General features: G+C 43.0%; 1 protein-coding gene across 2 annotated transcripts in view; it reads right to left on the bottom strand.

Moving 5' to 3' along the window:
• The window catches only part of ENKUR (enkurin, TRPC channel interacting protein), a 36,170-nt gene that overhangs the window by 8,573 nt on the left and 2,317 nt on the right, over positions 1 to 25,280 (bottom strand). Inside the window, exons 3-5 of one of the 2 annotated variants that reach the window (XM_038755830.1) lie at positions 21,848 to 22,071; positions 19,381 to 19,527; positions 12,336 to 12,718 (exon numbers count right to left, since the gene is read on the bottom strand). In XM_038755830.1, coding sequence (XP_038611758.1) covers positions 12,545 to 12,718; positions 19,381 to 19,527; positions 21,848 to 22,071 — 545 coding nt within the window. In that variant the 3' untranslated portion in view covers positions 12,336 to 12,544. Of the gene's footprint in view, positions 1 to 12,335; positions 12,719 to 19,380; positions 19,528 to 21,847; positions 22,072 to 25,280 lie in introns of those variants that run through there. The other variant, XM_038755831.1, reaches the window with a different exon arrangement.

The raw sequence follows: 25,280 nt of genomic DNA, 5'->3' as shown, positions 1-25,280 counted from the left end.
CAGCCCTGAAGAGGCTCTGTTAATGTGAATTGGGAATAAAAGCACGCGGGAAACACCCTACCCAGATCGGCCAACTTGCTGTCTTGCCCCACCTTCCTCTGCCCTTTGTCCTGACATCTTTGCACTGGGCCGGCCTTTCCCACTCTGGAAGCACTGTACGAGGTGGAAAATGAAAGGCTCGGAAACCTTTGGCTGCCTTGCAAGCTGAAAGAATTGGTATGAAGAGAGGGAAATCCTCAGGCCAGAGAGAGTCTGGCCTTTGAATGACCTCAGGACAAGATTCTCGGAAAAAAGGATCTACCCTGAATGTGAGCGGCAAAACGCCTAAAAAAATGAAATTAAAGGAGGGGAATGGACAACAACAGAGGAAAAACATGAAAAAGAAAGGCAATTACCTTGAAATCTGAACTGTTAGAAGGATAACAGTCAGAGTGTCTGTCACTTCTCTGCTGTGTGAACTTAGGCAAGTCCATCTCTGTCTCTAGACTGTAACTCCTTTGGGGCAGGGAAGGTGTCTACCAATTCTAAGGAAGCAGCATGGACTATTGGAAAGAGCCTGGGAGTCGAAAGGGCCTGGGTTCTAAACCCAGCTCCACCGCTTGTCCGCTGCATGACCCTGGGCAAGTCACTTCACTTCTACCTCATCTGTAAAATGGGGTTTAAGACTGTGAGCCCCATCGTGGACATGGACTATGTCCAAACTGATTACCTTGAATCTATCCCAGCTGTTAGAAAAGTTCCAGCACGTAGTAAGTGCTTAACGAATGCTATTTTTTTTTAAATAAACCAAAAAAACCCAACAAAAAACCAGGTAGCACTGCCTCTCCCATCCCTCCCTACCTAGTGGGTGGGTTTGGAAGACGACAGGGAGAAGACAGAGTGACAGTTTGAGTTGCTAGGAGCCTCCTGCTGCCTGTGTAGGAATTTAGGCATTGGGAGATGTGGAAATCTAGGGGTTTGCATGCCTGCTGCTGATCACAAGGGGACCAGGAGACAGAGTGTGGATGACTCTGCTCAAGCCATCACAGCTTTTGGAGAAACAACTGAGGGGTATAATAATGATGGCATTTGTTAAGTGCTTACTATGTGCCAAGCACTGTTCTGAGCGCCGGGGGGATACAAGGTCATCAGGGTGTCCCACATGGGGCTCACAGTCTTCATCCCCATTTTCCAGATGAGGGAACGGAGGCACAGGGGAGGGAAAGAGGAGGGGAATGGAGGAGAGGGAAGGGAGGACAGAGGAGGGGAACGGAAGAAGAGGTGAGGAGGTGGGAAGGGAAGGGAAGAGACAGGAGGGGAGGGAAAGGGAAGGAAGGGATGAGGGGAAGGGAGGAAAGGGTATGTCTTACTGATGTTTCACTGCCTCCGTCCTCTGACCCTAAAAAAAGTCCAATGCAGGTAGGAGGCTAATTGGTCATTTGATCATTGTTATACCGTACTCTCCCAAGTGCTTAGTAGGGTGCTCTGCACATAGTAAGTGCTCAATAAATAGCAATGATGATGATTGATGATGATGATCATGAAGGCAAGCAGCAGGGTGCAGTAACCCAGATGTCTGCAGTCCTATTTAGAAATATTCTGTTCACCCCAAATGAGACCGGGGCTAGAAGAGGCGCCCTAAATATCTTTTCCAAACTCCAACCGGGCTCACCAGTGGATGGTGCTTGGTAAATCCTTACCTTTTGTTTCAATAGCAAAGGCAAGATCCATTGCTATCCTCAAGTGTGGACAATTTGGAAGGGTGCCGGTCATCACACAAGCATATTTCCAGCCACACTAACCCATAGGAATAAGACACTTACTGTCAGTAGCATCGTCTTTGGAAAAAACCCAAAAAACAAGCGCGTGGCCTAGTGGATAGACCACGGTCCTAGGAGTAAGAAGGACCTGGGTTCCAATCCCGGCTCTGCCACTTTGCTGTGTGACTTTGAGCAAGTTGCTTCACTTCTCTGTGCCTTAATTAGACTATAAAATAGGGATTAAAAATATGAGCCCCATGTGGGACATGGATCGGGTCAAAACTGATTAGCTTGTATCTACCCCAGTGCTTAGTGCCTGGCACAAAGTAAAGGCTTAATAAATACCATTTACTCCTTCCTCCCCGCCACCACAAAAAAAAGCTCTGTGGAGAGTTAGGACTCAAAAAAAATTACAACTACCAGAGAGGCAGGCCTCAGGCACCTCACCATTGCAGGAAAAAACACTCCGAGGGAGAAACCATCACATCTTTCTCAGCTTTCTGGGAAAGCCTTTTTCCTCTTATCCCGCACACCTGTTGGTGGAGGAGTGAGAAGGTGAGGTGAAAATTTGGGCTTGAAAAAAGGACAGACAAATATGTGTTTGTGTGTGTGCTCAAGTACTTGTTTAGGCCTTTTAAAATTCATGAAGAACCTAGATTTTTTGAGCACTTTCTCTCTCTCTGGGTCCCCAGGCCATCGAAACAGAATTCATCGGGGGCCTGGAAGTAGCACAAAATGGGGGATAAGAACTCCAAGGAATCAAACAGTTTTTCCCAAGTCCTGACCAGGCCCCCATTGCCCTCCGATACGGCACGTTGGAAGATCCCCTTCTAGACTGTGAGCCTGTTGTTGGGTAGGGACCGTCTCTATATGTTGCCGACTTGTATTTCCCAAGTGCTTAGTACAGTACTCTGCACGCAGTAAGCGCTCAATAAATATGACTGAATGAGTGAATCCCTGGACCCATGGTATCTAAACTATCCTGATGAGTCACAGCCACCCGCCGACTGCGCACGATTTATTGGCTTCAGCATTTAGTCAGTCCTCTGAAAAATTCTAGAATTCCTCCATGAAATTTTTGCATTATGCCTCCCATCAAGTTGATTTTCATGAGCAGCAAAACATTTCCTGTATCTCCGCATAGCATCCTTCAGAGGGAATAAACGGGCTGTGTTTTGTTGAGAGCTAACTGCTGTGGGATTGCGCCTACGCTCCTGAGATCACTTATGTACCGCTACACTACTGTACCATGGCGGCCGTGAAGGCTGGCCCCGGGTTTCTCATTTCCTGAAACTCTTCCCCAGCAATCCCCCATCAGCAGATTTTTATTACATTCAGAATCAGGTATTCGAGGGAAAAAATGCCTTCCCAATTGATGCGTGCTCTCTTAAGAAGGGGCTGCATATTTCAGAGATGCTGTAGAGCAAGCGTAAACTGTTGTATTGGCGTTGTCACGGGGAAAAGCTTTTATTATTATTATAATTTTATCAATATAAATAAGTATATTAATAATTATCAACATATTAATATAGTGCATAATTATAATATAATTATATGGTTATAATCATATATAAATAATACAATAATATTACTTTATATATAACGATAGCACATAATTATATAATCATAATTATAGTTATATATGCAATCATATATAATATTAATATATTAATATCAATAATTATATTAATGATTATATATTAATATATAATTATATTACTGCAATATATAATAATAAAAGGAAGGATAACCACAACAGTAAATTTTCACCCAAATGTCCAAGCTACAAATTAAAAGACTTTTCTGATTAAATCAAACAAGTTAGCAGATGCAAAACCATTCCAAGAATAGATGCTCCCAGACCGTTGAAGAGACACTTACAGATCTCGGCATGTTTGCAGTAACTGCAGCACTGCAAACAATACAATTAGGGCTCCAGGGTGCAGGTGGTGGGCTGAGAGCTGAAGAGACCCCCATCCTTCGACTAACCATTATTGGATGGAAGTCCAAATTCTCCACTCACCCACTTACCCCCCCACCAACAGGTGTGCAGGACAAGAGGAAAAAGCTATTATGTATCTAGAAAGCTAGGCTGTAATCTCCCTCAGGGTGCTTTTTCCTGCGAAGGTGAGATGCCTGAGGCCTGCCTCTCCGATAGTCATTAATTTACATATTTTACTGTTCATAAATGGGAATTGTTGAATTTTGACCTGCTTTTCTTGCTGATTGAATTGTATTTTCATTGTCCTGTATGTCCCCCTTTGGATATTCACCCCACCTTCAGTCCCCCAGCCTCCATGTCCACACCCTTATACTCTCCCATTTCCCCTTTCTGTAATTTATTTAAATGTCTGTCTCCCCCTCTAGTCTAAAAGCTCCTTGTGGGAAGGGATTGAGTCTACCGACTTTATTATACTGTATTTTCCCAAGCACTTAGTACAGGGCTCTGCACACAATAAGTGTTCAGTAAATACCATCGATTGATTCACTGAACCATTGGATGGAGAGTCCCTTGTGGGCCAAGGAACATGTCTGAATTGATGTCCACTGAATCCCGCCCTGCTCAGATCTGCACTCTGCACATTGCAAGTGTTTAATAACTATTTATCACAATAAGAGTAAGAGCAATAATGAATGAATATTTGTTTCCATTCAGGTCTCCTACTATTTGTTTCCATTCAGGTCTCCTACCCTATACTTTTATGACGAGGCTCATATACTGGATTATCTTTAGATTGGAATGGGAAGGGGGCCTCATCCCACTTCCTACCCCCCAAGGAGTCCCCAAATCTGATGTCTACCTATCGTGGACTGTTTCCTTCACACCCCCAAGCTCGAATCATGGCAAGTGAAAAGCGACCAAATGTCTCGTTTCCCTACCCTATTTGCCCTCCCTTCTGTGTTGTCTATATACTTGTGTCTGTACCTCTTGAGCACTTTGATTCTTACCCCATTCCCAGCACCCCAGCGCTTATGCCCATATCCTCATGCTCCTGCTATTTCCCCTATCTGTAAATTTCTTTGAATGTCTGTTTCCCCCATAGACTGTAAGCTCCGTGTGGCTAGGAATCGTGTCTTGCCAACTCTATTAATAATAATAATAATAATAATAATAACAACAACAATGCTATTTGTTAAGCACTTATTACGTGCCAAGCACTATTCTAAGTACCAGAGTAGATACAAGCTAATCAGGTTGGACGCACTCCCTGTCCCTCACGGGGCTCAAAGTCTTAATCCCGATTTTACAGATGAGGGAACTGAGGCACAGAGAAGTGAAGTGACTTGTCCAAGGTCACACTGCAGACAAGTGGCGGAGCCAGGTCCTACTGACTCCCTGACTTGTGCTCTATCCACTAGGCCACTATCTCAAGTGCTTGTACAGTGCTTTGCACACTGTGTGCAATAAATATCACTAATTGATTGATTTGGGTCCTGCAGAAACATAGTGCCAAATTTGTGAATGTATTGCACTCTGACATCATCCTCTGGGTGCGCTTGTGATGCCCATCCACTTCACAGATAAAAGTAACATATATACTCTCGGCGCATCTAAAAAAATGGCACATCTGATTTTATCACCTACTTTCACCTCACCAATCTTCACCCTTCCCCCAGCCAACTCTTAATGGACTACTTCTTTGGAAAAAGGTATTTACTAACAGAAACAAGCTGAGAGATTTCGTTCACTCTGGTCTGATTCCTTTGACCACGAGTACTGCTGACATGCTTACCAATGGATGTTGACTTTGTTCATCCCAAAATAAAATTCATAATTCAAATTGAAATACACCATTAAAAGATCAAAAAAATCCCGGAAAATGAGACCCTGCCTCACATTAATCTGCAATCCATTTCCCCATTATGATATGAACGAGCACAACTCCTCCATTCAGAACAAATCAACTTGAACTATGAGGTGGATTTCAGGAAAACCTAATTGTATTTACTGAGTGCTTCCTGCGTGCAAAGCACTGTTCTAAGCCTTCAATATGAACAAAATGCATTAATTACTGGGGACAGTAGAGACACCCCAATAGTGTGGATGTAAATGCCTCATCCAACACTGGTGAATAAAGAAGATGAGAGCACAGTAGGTTGACAAGGAGCGAATGTGGAAGATGTCTAGAGAAACTCTGCGGTCCCAGGCTGTACCTTTAGTTGTAGGGGAATTGCGGGTAGGGGTGGATGGTTCTGATAACTGATCACCGCTACTAGAATAGGGCAATTCAAGAGAGGGTTTTTACAGACAATGAATTTCCCCAGGGAAATGAGAGTCTGAAAAAAAAATTAATTTGCAATCCATTTCCCCATCACTAATGAGAATAAGCAGGACTCCTTCAGCATATGACTCCACTTGATTTATGTAGTGGCTTTTTGGAGCCTATCTGCTGAAAAGGCCATGGCAACATTCAGCTGCAACTTGGGTGTGTATGAGCCTTTCTGCCCACTCCAAATGCCACTTAGTCACGCCAGAATTAGCACGATGCCATCAGTAAATGAGGGAGAAGTATTTTCTTGGGACCCGGCCAACGCTTCACTTACTTTCACCTTCAAGGGAGCCCCTTCCAATTTATAGGCTGGCACTACGGGCTGGCCCTGAGTCTCTGGTGTGCCCTTCAAGGGCCATTTTTTACACACCTAGCTCTGTAATGGATAAACAACAAGAGGGAGCGATAGCATTCTTCTCGTTCCCTTGTCACCTGAATATTAATTTCCTATCCCTTTTCCCTCTGCCTCCAGATCTGAGATTCCGAATGTCGCAAGTCCTTTGACACGCTGGGAATGAGGAGTATTTCTGGGCTAAGCAGGGTTTCTTCCCCACCCCGCCTCTGCTCCCTACCTTTTCCCCTCCCCAGCCTTCTCAACTCCAGCTGGGCAGCTGCTCTCAAAGCCATTTTTTTACTGGCTCAGGGCTCAAGAGTAGGAGACATCAAGCCTGTGACAAAGTTCCACTTTCACTCACATTCTTTCTATTATACCGAATGACTGATCTATAGCTAATGGTTTAGCTGATGAATGCTCCAGCCTATGAATGACAATGGCCCTTTTATAGCTCTGGAGCAGCCAAGAGAAACAAAACTTTTTTTTTCCTGATCCCATTTGAGGAGGAGGCAGGCCCACTGAATACTGGCCTACTGACATTAATGGGCAGCCCCAAATGTTTATGAATAGCTGAGCACCCAAAGATTTATTTCCTTTTGTTTCACCAGTCAATAAAGACAGCAAATGCCAATTGGGAGAAGGACATTTAAGTACTCGATTTGCATATGGAAGTCTGCCTGGTGCACAGTGGGGTAATTTGTGCCCAAATAGTGTATGCGGCTATGTAAAGAGGGTAGGTTTAATTGGGTTTGAAGACTATTTTCGTGTTCACGTATTTTAATTTCGGCTATGGATTATTTAACACTTTTATTTCAGCAGTAGTCATTTTGAAAAATAAAAGTTAATCAATTATTCACTTTGCCACCAAATGAGGTTTTGATGTTAAATTATAGACTCACTTCTGTTGGTGTGGGGAACCTCCCATTATAAAGGAAACATGAATATTTTCTCAAGAAGTGATCATTTGTTCACTCTTTGTAGGTTTATTATAATTCATTCCCTCACCCAGAAAACTACCATGGGGTATAAACATTCCTGAAAGTTCACAAATAGAAATGTATCCAATAGTTACTGAATTCCATCATTTTTCATACAAACAATGCATTATTCGTTTCCTTGGATCTGTTATGATTTCTTCAAGCAAAAGGGAAACCAAATCTTATTTGCCATTCAAAGGTTTTGGAAACGCAGCAGTAATTAATGGATTTGAATATTCACTGGAGTTTTCAGCATCTTTAGAAACAAAGCTGCATTAATTATGCCAATGAAAATGTTGTAGCTCACATAACAGCTAGATCCAATTTTCTGTTTCTGTTGTTTTGTTAAATGGTATTTGTTAAGCATTTACTACGTGCCAGGCACGTTGGGGCAGATACAAGCTAATCAAGTTGGACATAATCCATATCCCACATGGGCTCAGTCTTAATCCCCATTTTACAGACGAAGTAACTGAGGCACAGATAAGTTAAATGACTTCCCCAAGGTCACACAGCAGACAAGAGGCAGAGCAGAGATTAGAACCCAGCTCCTTCCGACTCCCAAGCCTGTGCTCTATCCACTAAGCCATGCTGCGTCCCCTGTTGTGATTCAAGTTCACTATCAACTCAGTTTAATTTGAGTAACTGTAATATAAGTATATTTCTTATGTGAACAAAAATGGCCTTTTGCTGTTATGATGATAAAAAAACCCAATTATCTCAATGAAATACAGGGAATTGGATATAAAAAAATAAATTCAGATAGTCTGGGTAGATTTATGTGCATTACACAAAGTTTTGTGAAAAGATGAACATTCTGAACTGATCAGGTCAAAAATATATAGTTAAAATAATAATATCATTCATAAAGTTTTGTAAGCCAAAACACTATTAACTACATAGTAAAATTGACATTTTAGGGAGTCTAATCTGGCAAGGTTGAAACATTTTCTGATCTGTTATTTGGTATTCATTAACAGGTGGAAGCATTAGGAATCATTAGACCTTTAGAATAATTCCATTTAATCCAGACACTCTTATCTGAGCCACGCTGCTTAAGAGAAGCAGCGTGGCTCAGTGGAAAGAGCCCGGGCTTTGGAGTCAGAGATCATGGGTTCAAATCCTGGCTCCGCCAATTGTCAGCTGTGTGACTTTGGGCAAGTCACTTCACTTCTCTGGGCCTCAGTTCCCTCATCTGTAAAATGGGGATGAAGACTGTGAGCCCGCCGTGGGACAACCTGATCACCTTGTAACCTCCCCAGTGCTTAGAACAGTGCTTTGCACATAGTAAGCGCTTAATAACTGCCATTGTTATTATTATTATTATTATCTTAACAAATATTTTATGGTATTTGTTAGGCACTTACTATGTGCCAGGCACTGTACTAAGCCCTGGGGTAAATCATTTGGAAACACGGACTGTCCACACAGGGCTCACAGTCTTAATCTCCATTAGGCAGATGACAGAACTGAGTCACAGAAAAACTAAGTAACTTGCCCAAGGTCACCCAGCAGACCAGTGGCAGAGGCAGAATTAGAACCCAGGTCGTTCTGATCCCTAGGCCCCTGCTCTATCCACTAGGCCCTGCTGCGTCTCAGCTTTCCGTATCACAGAACTCCATTTCTTATATGTTTTGTTTTCTTTCTGTCTCCCCCTTCTAGACTGTGAGCCCGCTGTTGGGTAGGGACCGTCTCTAGATGTTGCAAACTTGTACTTCCCAAGCGCTTAGTACAGTGCTCTGCACACAGTAAGCGCTCAATAAATACGATTGAATGAATGAATGAATGAATTTCAGAACAAACAAGAGAATCCTGGATACGATGGTTCACACTGTTGAACTCTTTCCCTAGGCTGCCATGTGATTTTATTTCGGTAAAATCACTCTGCTTTGCTTTTATTGTGAGGAAAAAACGCCAGTAAAAATCCTCTGCTCCCTCTCCCTCCTCCCTCCTCCGCTGTTTGGATTCCTCTCCAACACAGGGTAGGAATTCCTCCCTCTCACCTTTCCTCTCCTTCTGTTCCTCCCTCCCTACCCTGATGCCCTCCCTGGCACTTGCTAGGCAGACACAAGCCCCTTTTGCCACTGGGCCCCCCCTGCCCCGAGGAAAGGAGGGTGGCCTCCTTGACTCTTGAGTATCACCTAGGAAATGGGTTTTGAAAAGCAGAGAAGTGTGGCCAAGTCAGAAGAGAGTCCAGGCTTGGAAGTCGGAGGACCTGAGTTCTAATTCCACCTCTGCCACTTGTCTGCTTGTATGAACTTGGTCAAGTCACTTCACTTCTCTGTGCCTCAGTTACCTCATCTGCAAAATGGAAATTACACTGTGCATCCCATGTGGGACATGGACTGTGTCCAACCAGATTATTTTGTATGTACCCCAGTGCGTAGAAGAGTGCTTAGCACCTAGTTAACACTTGGCAAATAACAACAAAAAAAATAATCTTCCCCAGGTGGAAACAGGGATTGAGTTTGCCCAACCTGGAAAAGAAGCAGGAAAGTGAAGACCTGCATCTGGGCAGGGAATGCTGGACCAGTATTTTGAGGAAGGAAAGGGTGCCGTGGGAAAGGAGAAGGAGGCTTGGAAAAAATGACTGGGGAAAACCCCCGCATGAAGGCTTGAGAATGGGAAAGGCCTCCTCCAGGAGGCCTTCCCAGACTGAGCCCCCTCCTTCCTCTCCATTCCCCCCGTCTTACCTCCTTCCCTTCCCCACAGCACCTATATATATGTATATATGTTTGTACGTATTTATTACTCTATTTATTTATTTTACTTGTACATATCTATTTTATTTATTTTATTTTGTTAATATGTTTGGTTTTGTTCTCTGTCTCCCCCTTCTAGACTGTGAGCCCACTGTTGGGTAGGGACAGTGGGTAGGGACTGTTGGGTAGGGACCGTCTCTATATGTTGCCAACTTGTACTTCCCAAGCGCTTAGTACAGTGCTCTGCACACAGTAAGTGCTCAATAAATACAATTGATTGATTGATTGACTGAAAGAACAGAAACCTCTCTACTTCTGGCTGCGGCTAACCCACTCTCCCCTCAGGGGTCTGTTAGGAGTGGAAAGATTCATATCCAAACTTCTGTTGTTGGGGCGGTTTCCAATAACCTGCTGCTGACTTCAAGGTGCCCAGATGGGTGAATTGACAGAACCAGGTAGAGTTTCCAGATCTTAACCCCATTGATACCTATACTGATCATTTTTATCTAACTGCTATTCAGCAGTAGGTTTACTTCCTTTGATTACTCTATTTGTAAAAATTTTCATGCTTCCCCTCCCGAGTTCAAGCTCCTCATGGGAAGAGATTGCCTCACTTGTTTCACATTTCTCAAGTGTTTAGTACAGCTCGTTGCACCTAAAAGATAATAATAATAATGGTATTTGTTAAGTGCTTACTAGGTGCCAAGCACTGTTCTAAGCACTGGGGTAGATTCAAGGTAATCAGGTTGTCCCATGCGGGACTCACAGTCTTAATCCCCGTTTTACAGATGAGGTAACTGAGACACAGAGAATTGACTTGCCCAAAGTCACATGGCTGACAGGTGGCAGAAGCAGGATTAGAACCCATGACCTCTGTCTCCCAAGCCCATGCTCTTTCCACTAAGCCACGCTGCTTCTATAGGATGCTCAAATATGACTGTTACTACTACTACTGCTGCTGCTACTACTCCTGGATTAATAGCAAAGGCAGAACTAGCTTCCAAGTCCCCTCTTACCCCCGCCCTTGACTTTGTGTCTCTTGACCGGCGTTGCTCTCTTCTACACCAGAGAAGCAGCGTGGCTCATTGGGAAAAGCCCGGGCTTTGGAGTCAGAGGTCATGGGTTCAAATCCCGGCTCCGCCAATTGTCAGCTGTGTGACTTTGGGCACGTCACTTAACTTCTCTGGGCCTCAGTTACCTCATCTGTAAAATGGGGATTAAGACTGTGAGCCCCAAGTGGGACAACCTGATCACCTTGTATCCTCCCCAGCGCTTAGAACAGTGCTTTGCACATAGTAAGCGCTTAACAAATGCCATCATTATTATTATTACACCATACTGCTTTCCAATTTATAATGGAACTAAAAGCTGCACGGAATTGTACAACAAACTTCACTTATTTGGGCTGCTAAGCCCTTCCTGGGCTGGCTGCTACTCTGTTCCCTGGATTGGCAATGGAATGAGGGAAGAGTGCTGAACGTTAGAAGCTGGACTGGGAATTGTTGGATAAACCTCTTGTCTAGTGCCTGTAACTTGGGCACCCGGTTCTGCTTCCTTAGCGAGGAGTATTCCCTTCTTACAGTGCCCTGGTCACACTGTGCCCACTGCCTAGGCAGTGCTTCCAGGCATTTGATCTGCCTAAAGAATAAAATGGCATTAACATTGACCCTATTATTCCCCTGCTTGGAATTCCAAACACATTCCACTCCCTGACCTCTGACTCGACTGGCTTCTTCCACCCCACTGCCTCTTGATCTTCCACAGCTGAAAACCTCAATATATTGCAAGGGACCAATTGCTGCTCTTGAAGATGTGTGATATCAACCACTGCTCACTACGCTGATCCCTTGATCCATCCTCCAGTCTGCCCCTCCCTCTTGACCAACGGAGGAATCTCTTGAAAAGACACTCAAAGACCAACAGATGAAATGAAACTCAGAGCGATAGGGGAAATCGCTGTTAATGAATTTGCTGAGTTCTTACTGGTTTTCAAATATTAGAGATGGTAGGTAAGATGCTTGGATGAGGGGAAGTGCCTGGGGTTTTCCCATAGAAAATGTCTAAGATGGCAGGAATCCATCCATCACGATTCCTCTTATATGCTCTTCCTAAATCCACTTCCCACTTACTAAATTTACACACAGTCATTGCAGGGAGGAGGGGGGTGACGGGGAGGGGCAGAACGAGAGCAACGGTTACCAAGAGTAACAACATCACTTCAAACCATTCTTAAAAAGCAAATCAAATGCAAAAGGATACAAAGAAAAAAATCCCAAATCTGAGTTAAATCTGAATAGATCCAGAGAGACTTATTCTGGAAAATATTCTTTTAATGAAAAAGATGGAAACAGAACTTTCCCGTGTGGACGCTAACTTATAAGCATATTTTAATTATTTAAAGGGTACGGCTTTGGACATTTTATAACCCATTTACTATTTTCTGCCTATAAATAGCTCGTTCTCATTTCCTGCCTCATTTTTCCTACTGAGTTAAAAAGAAACATTTTCTACGGATCCGTTATTAACTATTGGCAATGTAGATGACTTTGTGCTTCTCAATGACACCAATGTCATGCTCGAGTTGTTTCATCTCTGCTTCTAGCTTTTGCTTGCGCATCTTCTTTGGTGTAGAATCTATAACTACCGACAAGGCTTGGAACTCCCGATGTACCTCTTCCCAGTTCTGTTTCAACCCCTGCAAAACCGTTATACACAAAGGAAACTGGTGAGAAAACCTTTTCATTTTTTTATTTGTGTGTGTTTTTACAGTGAATGCTTCTATCCTTGGCAACAACAAAAATACTGTACACGGGCCAACTTCTGACCTTGGATGTGTATGCAACTCCCACTGGGAGTATTTATTTGCTTTGTGTTTAATGTTTCTCCTTATAAAAATCATAGTCAGTAAAGCATATATTCAATGTAAGAAGGAATGTAAAACAAGGACTGCTAAACTCCCAACAATACACTGTGTATGTATATGTCTACATACGTGTATAAATACACCATTTATCAAAAGGCAAGCCCTGATTACATGCAAAATAGAAGTATATACAACACATTCAATACTTTGAACTTTTTTCCCTTTAAAATTTTATTCAGAAAAGTCTATACAAAATATGTGATTTTCTTGGCACACTAATTTCCTTTCGCTAATGTTTCTTTTTAATGGTATTTGTTAAGCACTTACTATGTGCCACGTACTGACCAAATCAGGAGGTTTGAGTATAATTCCAGAGTCATGCTGTCATATTGTTGGAAAAATTTTATAAAAACACAGTTTAACATGCAGTTTTATTAATCAGAGTAGGATGCTTCCCTCTTCTGAGGGATTTGGATTCTCCTTTAATGCACGTTATAGATGATTTAAATGATATTAAATGTAATAAATGATGTCAAATGTTCTAGCTGATGTTCTATATTCTTGGAAATCAACAGATTTAAAGCTATGGAGCCCTTAGGAACCATAAATTGTTTCTCTGCACAAATATGATTTTGTACTGCAATACCCCAGAGGCCTCCTTTTCAGAAGTGCCTGACACAGACTTCAGTACTTACCCATGGAATTTAGGGCTTACAATCTCTTACACTAACTAGCTCAATTAGGGCACACAAATTAACAGTGATTTGCACAAATACCCAAAAAGTTAAAAATGACAACCACAATTTTAAATATTTTAAAAGCCTGTCATTGTACGTTCTTAATTGCAATGCAACACAGCAAACTTCCTATCCAATCTTCTAGCTGGAATCAAAGGATCCCACACTTTTATTTACACTTCCTAATGGGTATTTTTTTTAACTGCCTATCTGAAATTTATTTGTGACTAGTGAGTGCAATGAAATCTAGAGACGTTATTTCCACATTCACATAGGATGTACCACTCCAAAACCAAATGACTTTACATTTCAAACAAATCCCTAAAACTGATGCTTACAATGGAAAAACAGTTCATCCATTCATTTACCTTTCTTTTGCTCTTTTCCACCCCCTTCTTTCTAAGTCATTCCACTGCCCTTTCTCTTGCCCCTCCCTTCTTCTTCCAGCTAACATCTCACATCTTTTGGAGTTTGTTTTATTTGTTTGCAGCAGCTGTGGTAGCTGCAAAAGACTGTCTGAGGAGACAATAGGTAAGACACAAAGACAGAGACACAGGACATGCGTGGGGGTGAAAGGGAATCATGAGACAGAAAGGCACAGAAATAGAAAGAGACTTAGAGACAGAAAGAGGCTCAGAGAGAGGAAGAGACAGAAAGAGACTCAGGGAGTGAGAGAGAAATTCATTCGCACCAATGCAGGAAAAGGGGCTGAGAGCACATAGATTTTTTCTTGTTTTTTTCCCTGCAATAAAGATTTGGTGCTGGGATCCACCCCAAATTCTGGCTTTATAATAATAATAATAATGATGACGGTATTTGTTAAGCGCTTACTATGTGCAAAGCACTGTTCTAAGCGCTGGGGAGGTTACAAGGTGATCAGGTTGTCCCACGGGGGGCTCACAGTTTTAATCCCCATTTTACAGAAGAGGTAACTGAGGCACAGAGAAGTTAAGTGACTTGCCCAAAGTCACACAGCTGACAGTTGGTGGAGCCGGGATTTGAACCCATGACCTCTGACTCCAAAGCCCATGCTCTTTATTTGTATGAGAAGGTGGAGGATGAGCTTTTTTCAAGCATTTGATTTCCTAATGTTGAGTTCTGGCCCTTCTACGATCCCCAGAACCAGAGGGGAAGGGGGCGAGGGTGAGAAGAAGCGAAAAGGCCTCAGCTCCCAGAGCACAGTTCTCAGAGACAATTGGTATTTACCTGCTCTCATTGGGATTTGAGATGGGCATTGAATTTTTAGAGCTAAAAATGGAAAAAAAAACCCACCTAACAAAAGTCCTCATTTTGGTTTCGTATCAACATTGTGGAATATTGAACCTGACTGTCCCCTTTATTTTAGGAGAGTAGGAGCCACATGCCTTTCCCACCACAGAGAAAATAAAATCTTCTCTCCATCTGTCTCCTGGGTTCTCCTCAGGAGCCTCTACAGCCGCTGTCTACCACTGGAAACAGCCCGGGCTCGGGAGTCAGAGGTCGTGGGTTCTAATCCCAGCTCCGCCACTTACTGGCTGTGTGACTTTGGGCAAGTCATTTAACTCCTCTGTGTCTCAGCTACCTCATCTGTAAAATGGGGATTAAGTCTGAGAGCCCCACGTGGGACACCCTGATTACCTTGTATCTACCCCAGTTCTTAGAACAGTGCTTGGCATATAGTGCTTAACAAATACCATAATTACCATTATCCACCAGCTCTGCTAAAAAAAGGCTGTGGAGATACTGCTTGAGCAGTCACCAGTTCCACATCTCACTATCTCTTGGCTGTGACAGTCTTTTTTTGTTTTTAAACAGTATTTGTTAAGCGCTTACTATGCGGCAGGCACTGTTCAAAGGTCTGGGGTAGATACAAGCTAATCAGGTTGGACACAGTCCCTGTCCCTCATGGGGCTCATAGTCTTAATCCCCATTTTACAGGTGAGGTCATTGAGGCACAGAGAAGTCCCAAGGTCACACAGCAGACAAGTGGCAGAGCCAGGATTGGAACCCAGGTCCTTCTGACTCCCCAGGCCTGTGCTCTAGCTATTGGGCCACACTGCCTCTCTACATCTATGTCACTGGACCAGGAAGCCCATGGTATTTGTGAATTTCTGGATGGCACTGTCTCCTCACTCAGGCAGGCAAGTTGATGGCACGGCTGTCCAAGGGGATGGATCTGGCTCATTAATACATCAATTTTCATTTTAGTCACTTTCCAATCGGGAGGAATTTTGCCTAGAACTGCAGTCCTTGTAAGGTTAATAAAGGAATGAGCACTTAGAGTGGCCAGAGCATTGTTTGGGCTGGAGAAAGTCTAGAGAAGGGTCAGCAAAATGATCAAGGGGGTGGAGCAGGATTCTGCCCTGAAGACAGGATGATAAGTTTAGGATGCTTCAGTCTGGAAAGAAGTAGTCTGCAAAAATAAAGAAGGTGTGGAGAGGATGAACACAGAATAGAAAAGCAGCATAGCCTAGTGGAAAGAACACAGGACTGACAAGTAGAGGACCTGCATTATAAACCCATCTCTGCCTTTTGCCTGCTGTTGATCTCGGGCAAGTCACAACTTCTCTGTGTCTCAGTTTCCTCACTTGTAAAATGGGGATTTGCTACCCATTCTCCCTCTGCTTAGACTGTGAGCCCCATGCAGGGACAGGAACTGTATCCGACCTCATTAGTTCATACTTACGCAGGGCTTGGTAGTACAGTGCTTGGCACATAGTAAGTACTTTACAGATACCATTAAAAAGCATTGTTCCCCAAATCTCAGGAGAAGCAGTGTGACCGAGTGGCTACAGCACGAGCCCGGAAGTCAGAAGTACCTGGGATCGAATCCCAAATAATTGTATTTATTGAGCACTTCCTGTGTGCAGAGCACTGTACTAAGCCTTTGGAAGAGTACACTATAACAATAAAACAGACACAATCCCTGCCCATAACAAGCTTACAGTCTAGAAGGGGAGACAGATATTAAACAAAAAAAAATGACAAATATATACATAAGTGCTGTGGGGCTCACTTCTGCGGGAGAGTGTTTCCTTTATTGATACACCAAGCCGAAAGCTAACACCCACTGTGGAGGCAGACTCATTCATTCATTCAATCGTATTTATTGAGCGCTTACTGTGCGCAGAGCACTGAACAAGCCCTTGGAAAGTACAATTTGGCAACAGATCGAGACAATCCCTCCCCAGATAGGTAGGGAAGCAGCATGGCCTAGTGAAAAAACAGCGCAGGACTGGGAGAGTCAGGAGATCTGGGTTCTAATCTCAGCTCTGCCACTTACCTGCTGAGTGACCACAGCAAACTTTATTGCTCTGTGCCTCAGTTTTCTCATCTATAAAATGGGAATTAAATATCTGCTCTCTCTCCCCCTTGACTGTGAGTCCTGTGCCGGTCAGGGACTATTTCCGATCTGACTGCATTCTACCTACAGTGCTTGGCACATAGTAAGCATTTCAATATCACAATTATTGTTATCATTATTATTATCTACATGGCAAATAATCCAACAATTCAATACCACTATGGGGTAACTCTAGTAAAGGAGTTTGGAGGAGTCTAATGATGTTGGAAATGTCCACACTGACCCCAGATAGCTCTGTGGTTCCACAGGAATATCTGAGGGTATTTAGGGTTAACCCAGGTGCTTTTATTGTTATCATTATTATTATCTACATGGCAAATAATCCAACAATTCAATACCACTATGGGGTACCTCTAGTAAAGGAGTTCTGAGGAGTCTAATGATGTTGTGGCTTGGGAGCAGATCCTGTGGCTCTTGGGTTGACCCTGGAGTAGACTGGGAATCAGTGTGGCTAACCCTCAAAAAAAATTGCAGGTACCCTGGAAATGTCCACACTGACCCCAGATAGCTCTGCGGTTGCACAGGAATATCTGAGGGTATTTAGGGCCAACCCAGGTGCTTTTATGCCAGCTATTCTGGGAACACTCCACTCAACCTCCCAGAATAGAGCTAAAGTGTCTTAGCGATACCATGTGGGCCCATTCAGTTAGGCATTTCCAGACAACACAGAACCCAAATGGGCTGAATGAATTCATATGCGCAGGTGAAAGAGAATGATAACAGCTTCAGTCGATATGGTGCTTCTATTTTTCCAGATTTACTTATTCTATCCTGTGGAGAGTCTCCATTTTTCAAGAGGAAACTGGGACATGGACAATTAAGGTCTTACAGCAGTCCAGTGGCCACTCAGCAGGCCAGGGGCAGAGCTGGGATGAGAACCCAGGTCTCTTGACTTGTATGCTTATTAATCAATCAATCAATCGTATTTATTGAGCGCTTACTGTGTGCAGAGCACTGTACTAAGCGCTTGGGAAGTACAAGTCGGCAACATATAGAGACAGTCCCTACCCAACAGCGGGCTCACAGTCTAGAAGGGGGAGACAGAGAACAAAACCAAACATACTAACAAAATAAAATAAATAGAATAGATATGTACAAGATAAATAAATAAATAAATATATAAATAGAGTAATAAATATATACATATATATGTATATATACATATATACATTAAGGCAGGGAATGTGTCTGCTAATTCTGTCATACTCTTCCGGTGCTCAGCACGGTGCTCTACATATATCAAGAGCTCAATAAATACAGATTATTTGGTTCCTGACCCATGTGCTTTTCACTGGACCAAACTGCCTACCTTTTTGCCTACTGAACTGAAATTCTAGAGAGTATTACATGCTAGACTATGTCCTTAGTCAAAATGTTTTCCCCTAAAGTGCTAATGGGACACTCGCTCTTATGTATGTGAAAATTTGAAGATTAAAGATGAGGCATTATGAGGTCCTAGAAGTGTGAAATTACAATTACATTAGTGGTCTGTTTGTTCGACCACAGTTACAACTATTCTAGAGCTCCATCTAGTGAAAACTACTGTATGTCCATGGAATACTGCGATACCCAGAATCCCTCACTTTGTTGTGATATCCACGATCCCTCGCTTTGTTATGATACCTAGAATTCCTTGCTCTGCTTTCTGCTCATGCGCCGTATACTTCTAGCAGCACCACGCTTATGTAGGCCTTAGATAAGCCTTTGGCAAGTCTTTTAGACTGTGAGCCCACTGTTGGGTAGGGACTGTCTCTATGTGTTGCCAATTTGTACTTCCCAAGCGCTTAGTACAGTGCTCTGCACATAGTAAGCGCTCAATAAATACGATTGATTGATTGATTGATTGGCAAGTGGTCACCTCTGTCCGGTTCTGTATAAAAGCACCGCCCCACACCTGTTGCGGTGCGGATGCTCCACGGATGTCCCGTGGAAGGGGGCTGTCCTTGCACCAGGACCTCGACCGGCCGCCGCGAGATTAAAGGTGCTATGAACCCCATTGCAAAGGCTCCTCTCTCTTTCTTCGGTCTCGCCGAATCCCGAATGAATCTCCTTGGAGCTAAGCTCCTGCGTGACCTAGTTATAGTACAATACGTTTTGGAAAAACATACGTACTGTATAAAATTCATCTTTCTTATTTAAAAATGACCCATTAGCCTAATGTATTTAGGACAAGATGCACTTCCTGAACCCTGAAGGTTGCACCACATTCCAAATTTAGAAAAAACTTGGCTCCTAATTCAGGGTTTCCTCATGGCTGCTTTTTTTCTTCCTCACAAAAGGGGCCGGTCTGCTACAACAATGCAGGGGATTTTCTTGATTGCAACAACTCAGGAAATGTTAACACATTTAAAACACAGGGCAAGGCAGAAGGGTCCCCAGAGATCTTCATTATGGAAGATCTGGGTCACACATACCTGCAAAACCGTTTCCCTTTCTTCATCAGACAGCCGTTTCATGGCTGCCTTTCTGAGACTCTCCTGGACATAGGCATCGTACTCTTCCTGGGCTTTCCTTACTTCTTCATTTCGCTTAATTATGTATTCAGGAGTGAGACCATAACCCTGAAACATCAAATAAAACAAGAAGTGTTTTAAAAGTAACAGAGCATTAAGATGTATTTCATCTATTTTAAAATAGAGAACTACTTGCCAATGCCAAGTAAGAGAATTTTCCCTGTTGAGTGAGAAACAAAGCACTGGGTGACTGAGCCTGCCAATACCACCTTGGGCAGGGAATAATAATAATAATTGTGGTATTTGTTAAATGCTTATTAAATACCAAGCATTGTACTAAGTGCTGAAAAGGATACAAAATAATTGGGTCCTACATGGGGCTCATATTCTACATAGGTGGGAACACAGGTATTGAATCCCCATTTTGCAGATGAAGGAACCTGGCACAGATAATAATAATAATAATAATAATAATAATAATGATGATGGTATTTGTTAAGTGCTTACTATATGCCAAGCACTGTTCTAAGCGCTGGGGGAGTTACAAGGTAATCAGGTTGTCCCAAGTGGGGCTCACAGTTTTAATCCCCATTTTACAGATGAGGTAACTGAGGGACAGAGGAGTTAAGTGACTTGCCCAAAGTCACACAACTGATAAGTGGTGGAGCTGAAATTAGAACCCATGACCTCTGACTCCCAAGCCTCCTATTATTACTATTATTATTCCTATTACTCCCCCTATTAAGCCAAGCTGCTTCTCATAAGTGACTTGTCCCCAAGGTCACACAGGAGGTAAGAGGTGGAGGTGGGATTAGAACCCAGGTTCTCGCACGCCCAGGCTCTTCTCCACTAGGCCATGGGGCTTCCCCTATATACTATTGCTCTATTTATTTCAGCTTTTTGAGGCTGCTCCTCTCTTGTGCTGTCAGTATCACTTCTTTCCATCCCAGCTCTTGCTTATCAATCAATCAATCGTATTTATTGAGCGCTTACTGTGTGCAGAGCACTGTACTAAGCGCTTGGGAAGTACAAGTTGGCAACGTATAAAGACAGTCCCTACCCAACAGTGGGCTCACAGTCTAATGCTTATCATTAAAACTGCTCAACTAAGCAGGACAGTATTCCCCCAACCATTAATGCATTTTTCCCTTAGGTCTTTCCCTACTTATTTCTCTCCCGAGATTTTCTTTTTAGCCTACCTTCCTCCACATCTTCCCCAAATTACCTCTATCTCCTGGGCTCCCTGCCCTCCTTCCTATCACAGTTATTTTTTATTCCTCCTTTCTATCACCTCTTCTCGCAGACCATTAAAATGCAAACAAAAATGTAGAAAAAATGACCTAGGTATACTAATGAAATATCCCATTCCCTTTGTTCTTCAGAAAAAACTAAACATCGTCTTTGCAGGTGTACCTAAATAAGAGACACTTCTCTGAGGGTAGTGTATTTATTTGAGAGATTCTCCTGTCTCTCTGGCTACTCTGTCTCACTATTTGCTTCTCTTTGGCCTCTCACCCATTTACTGGATATGCTCAAAACGTGCTCTAAATATCCCCTTAACTTGCTTGGGAAGTTCATCTACTTCAATGTATATAATTTGTGTCTTTCCATCTCCACCACCAGATTGTAAATTCCTTGAGGGCAGGAACCAGTCTTCCACTTTCATGGTATTCTGCCAAGCCCTTTTAACAGGACTCAGCACACGGTAAGTGTTCGGTAATCATGAGTGATTGATTGACACTGTGTTTGCTCTCTGTGCTGCTTTGCTTAACTACATGGTGTTCGACCAAGCAGTGCAAAAGAGCAAACATTTTCTCCTCCTGCTCATCACCAGGGACTAGGTCTACCTACTGTGGAGGCCTATTACAGTTGAGGCCTTTTCCAGAATGAATGTGAGGTCAGTTAGTAAAGACTAGACTAGACTTTCTAGACTGTGAGCCCGTTGTGGACAGGGACTGTCTCTACTTGTTGCTGAACTGTACTTCCCAAGCACTTAGTACAGAGATCTGCACACAGTAAGAGCTCAATAAAATACAATCGAATGAATAAAGAAATATAGTTGCAACTCTGCCTTGAGACCTCTACCACAGGTGTTCGGGGGCAAAAGTCCATCACTTTATTCATCATTTCCTATGATCCTTTAAGAGGAAGTTCACTAAAACTGCAAAAGCTATTTATCAAATGAAATGAAGTTACTTTTCAGCCCCGGGAATGGAGGCTCAACATACACAAGTTTCCTGTGAAGATAGAATTTCCACCATACTTTACCTAGATTTGACTCAAATTGCACTAGAAGGTAACCGGGCCAACTAGATAATTTGTCTTGTGAGAGCACATTACTAATGCTAATATGTGCGGTAGTTTTGAATATCAGTTGGAATGTCTGTGAATCCTAAGTGGGTCATTAACATCACCATTATCAGCCTACCTTTTTGTTGATGTATTTTGGAACAAGTCCTGAAGGTTCAAGATTATGTTTGTCTCCAGTACGTCTATCAACATAAATGGGTTTAGGCTTTCTAGCTACTCCCATGATGACATTAGCCGCATTTGTGTTTATAAAATTCTTTCCACTCGCGATTCCTATAACTGGTTGATCTGTCTTCGATGCCACAGGAGACTTTTTTGGCTGGTTAGGTTCACTTTTTTTCCCTGTTAAATTAAGCAAAAAGTTTCATGGTTACTAGTACATTCTCTAATTTTTTTGTTAAGATGATCAAATATTTTAAAGTTGTGTCAAAGTAGAAAGGAATGATTTTACCCTATTTAAGTGTGAATAAATTTAGTTTTGAACGATTGTTTGGAATTAACAGTAAAATCATTATTTCATTTTAGTTTTGATGTTCATACCACACCACTCCATAGAGCTAACCTAACATACCCAATAACATAAGGGAGAATCAAGCTCCAACGAACTGAAAGAACTGTTCTTGGACAGTAGGATGAAGTTTAACATAATACTTTAATATAAATATTAAGGATGAGAAGAACTCTAAAATGCATGTGGAGAATGGGTATTTCTGCCAGTTCATTGTTATACAACAATGATTACCTGAAGATCCACCAAACCCACTCCATTAGACATAATAGTAATAATAATAATAATGATGCATTTGTTAAGCACTTACTATGTGCAAAGCACTGGGGATACAAGGTGATCAGATTGTCCCACGTGGGGCTCACAGTCTTCATCCCCATTTTACAGATGAAGTAACAGAGGCACAGAGAAGTTAAGTGACTTGCCCAAAGTCACACAGCTGACAAGTAGTGGAGCCGGGATTTGAACCCATGACTACGACATGGGTTCACGTCACGGGGAGCCATATTCCTCCAGGCGGAATTTTAAGGCCAAAATATTTTTCATTTAGAAAGCAGGACTAAGCTAGTCCGGGAGCCGCATGATGGAAGTGTTACCTTCTGCCTTTCAGGCTCTATAACATACAGCACAGGTGGCTGTTAGGAAATGGGACAGTGCTGGAGTGGTGGTAGTTATGTTGAATTTGTAGTCAACTACAAATCTTCAGGCTGGGAACTACCAATCGGACAATCCTACTTACTGTGTGCAGGGCACTGTATTAAAAACTTGGGAGAGAACAAAGAAATTAGCAAGCAACACGGAGCTTACATCTTCTAGCCTGGGAGCCCATTGTTGGATAGAGACCGTCTCTATATATTGCCGACTTGTACTTCCCAAGCGCTTACAACAGTGCTCTGCACACAGTAAGCACTCAATAAATACGACTGAATGAATGACTCTAGTATAGAGACATATACTATAATAAACTATAGACAGGAGGAATAGACTATACAGACATTAAGTGCTACAATCAATCAATCGTACAATCACTCAATCAAGCTACAGAGGTGGGGCGGTGGGAGGGAAGGAGGTGGTGAGTACCTAAAAGCATCTTGGCCTAGAGAAGCAACATGGGCCTGGGAATCAGAAGGACCTGGCCAGCTCTGCCACTTATCTGCTATGTAACCTTAGGCAAGTCACTTCACTTCTCTGGGCCTCAGTTATCTCAACTGTAAAATGGGGATTAAGCCTGTGAGGCCCATAAGGGCCATGGGCTGTGCCCAACCTGATTCCCTTGTACCTACTCCACTGCCTAGAACAGTGGCACAGAGTAAGTTCTTAACAAATACCGTTTTTTTTTAAAGCTTAGGTGACACCTACATGCCAAAGTGGCAATTGTGGGGAGGTGAAAAATGGATCTGGGAAGGCCTCCAGGAAGAGATGCAATTTCAGAAGGGCTTTAAATCAATCAATCGTATTTGAGCGCTTACTGTGTGCAGAGCACTGTACTAAGCGCTTGGGAAGTACAAGCTGGCAACATATAGAGACAGTCCCTACCCAACAGTGGGCTCACAGTCTAGAAGGCAGTGGGCTTTAAAGATGAGGTCTGTTGGATGTGTAGGGGGAGGAGAAGGATATGAAAAAGAGGTTATTGTCTAGAGGGATGAGAGTGAGGCACGGTGAGGTGGTTAACTTGAAAGGAAGTGTTGGGGAACAGTAGTATCCCTCACTGGCATGCATCACCAGTGACCCCTGTCTATTGCTGTGCCCAGCTGCTTGCAGGAGCCATCATCTCACCATCAGATCCTAAAGGCAGCTATACGAGGAGGAGGTGAAACCTACTCGGCTGGTGCCAATTTGTACTTCCCAAGCGCTTAGTACAGTGCTCTGCACATAGTAAGCACTCAATAAATACGATTGATGATGATGATGGTGCTCAACATGTATCAATGGTCCCTGCCAGAGAACAAACACCAGGCTAGGGGAAGGCTGAGGGGGCTGGTAAGACTTTTTAAAGAGATTCAGTCATACTTATTGAATACTTACTCTGTGCAAAACACTGTTCTAATAAGCTTGTAATATAGTTGGAGGACGTGTTCCTCGCCCACAATAAATTTACAGCCCGGGGGGAGATTTGAATCCAGGGCTCATGCAGGTGGTTCTGGGAGTCACTGCCTAGGCCAGTCTGAGGAAAAGCTGCTTCGGCCCCTGATGCCACACAGGGTGGAGGGAGGATTTCAGCCTCAAACCCTCAGGGCTGAATTATCTTCTCTGTGCCCAACTGGAAACATCTGCAGAGGCAACCTTTGCCAATCAGAGCTGGCTGAGAGAACAGGAGACCTCTTGGATTGCTTCACCTACACTCTCTGCTATCAAACACCTATAGTTTCCACACCTTGTCCATGTAATTTGCTGCCACCATCCCATGCCTGAATGGAGCTGAACCCCCAAGAAGCCTGGGAAATTTGGGGGAAATTTTATGGCTAACAGGTACTCTAGGAGCTCAGCAGCTGGTTGGGAAAGCCAATTCCTTCTCTAAAGCAATATTAGTGTGTTCTCACAAAGACAGACTACACAGACACCCCTCTTTTTAGAAAAAAAAATATTCACAATTTAAAAAGAAGTATCAAAGATACTTGTCTCCTACTGGTCCTTCACTGCATTTACTCTGGCCTTATCTTTTCTTTCCTGCGGAAGGCCCTTCGTATTGCTTATATGCCCCAAAGCCACAACATTTTTCTTCAATTTTGAGCAGGAAGGCAAGAGAGAGCATCTGTTCTCTTTGCCACCTCATTTTAATCCTTTCTTCTGACTTCCCTTTTGTCCCAGTCCTTCTCTGGAACTGGTCAGACTCCAGTTGATGTCATCATCAGGTGAGCCAACCCCATCAGGAGTGATTGACAGGCCACTGAACTGTGTTTCCCCTTGTGGCCTACATTCTTAAGCCTGTCCCAAGCCACCTGAGACCATCACATATATGAATGAACTTCAAAGAAAAGCACTGAAATCAAGCATAGATAGAAGCCACATTTTAAGCAACACAATCATTAACTCATTTGGGGCA

Source organism: Tachyglossus aculeatus, chromosome 13 (assembly GCF_015852505.1).
Source record: "Tachyglossus aculeatus isolate mTacAcu1 chromosome 13, mTacAcu1.pri, whole genome shotgun sequence".
NCBI lineage: Eukaryota > Metazoa > Chordata > Mammalia > Monotremata > Tachyglossidae > Tachyglossus > Tachyglossus aculeatus.
The sequence above is the reverse complement of the archived record's forward strand: the minus strand, read 5'-3'. Positions and strand labels throughout refer to the sequence as shown.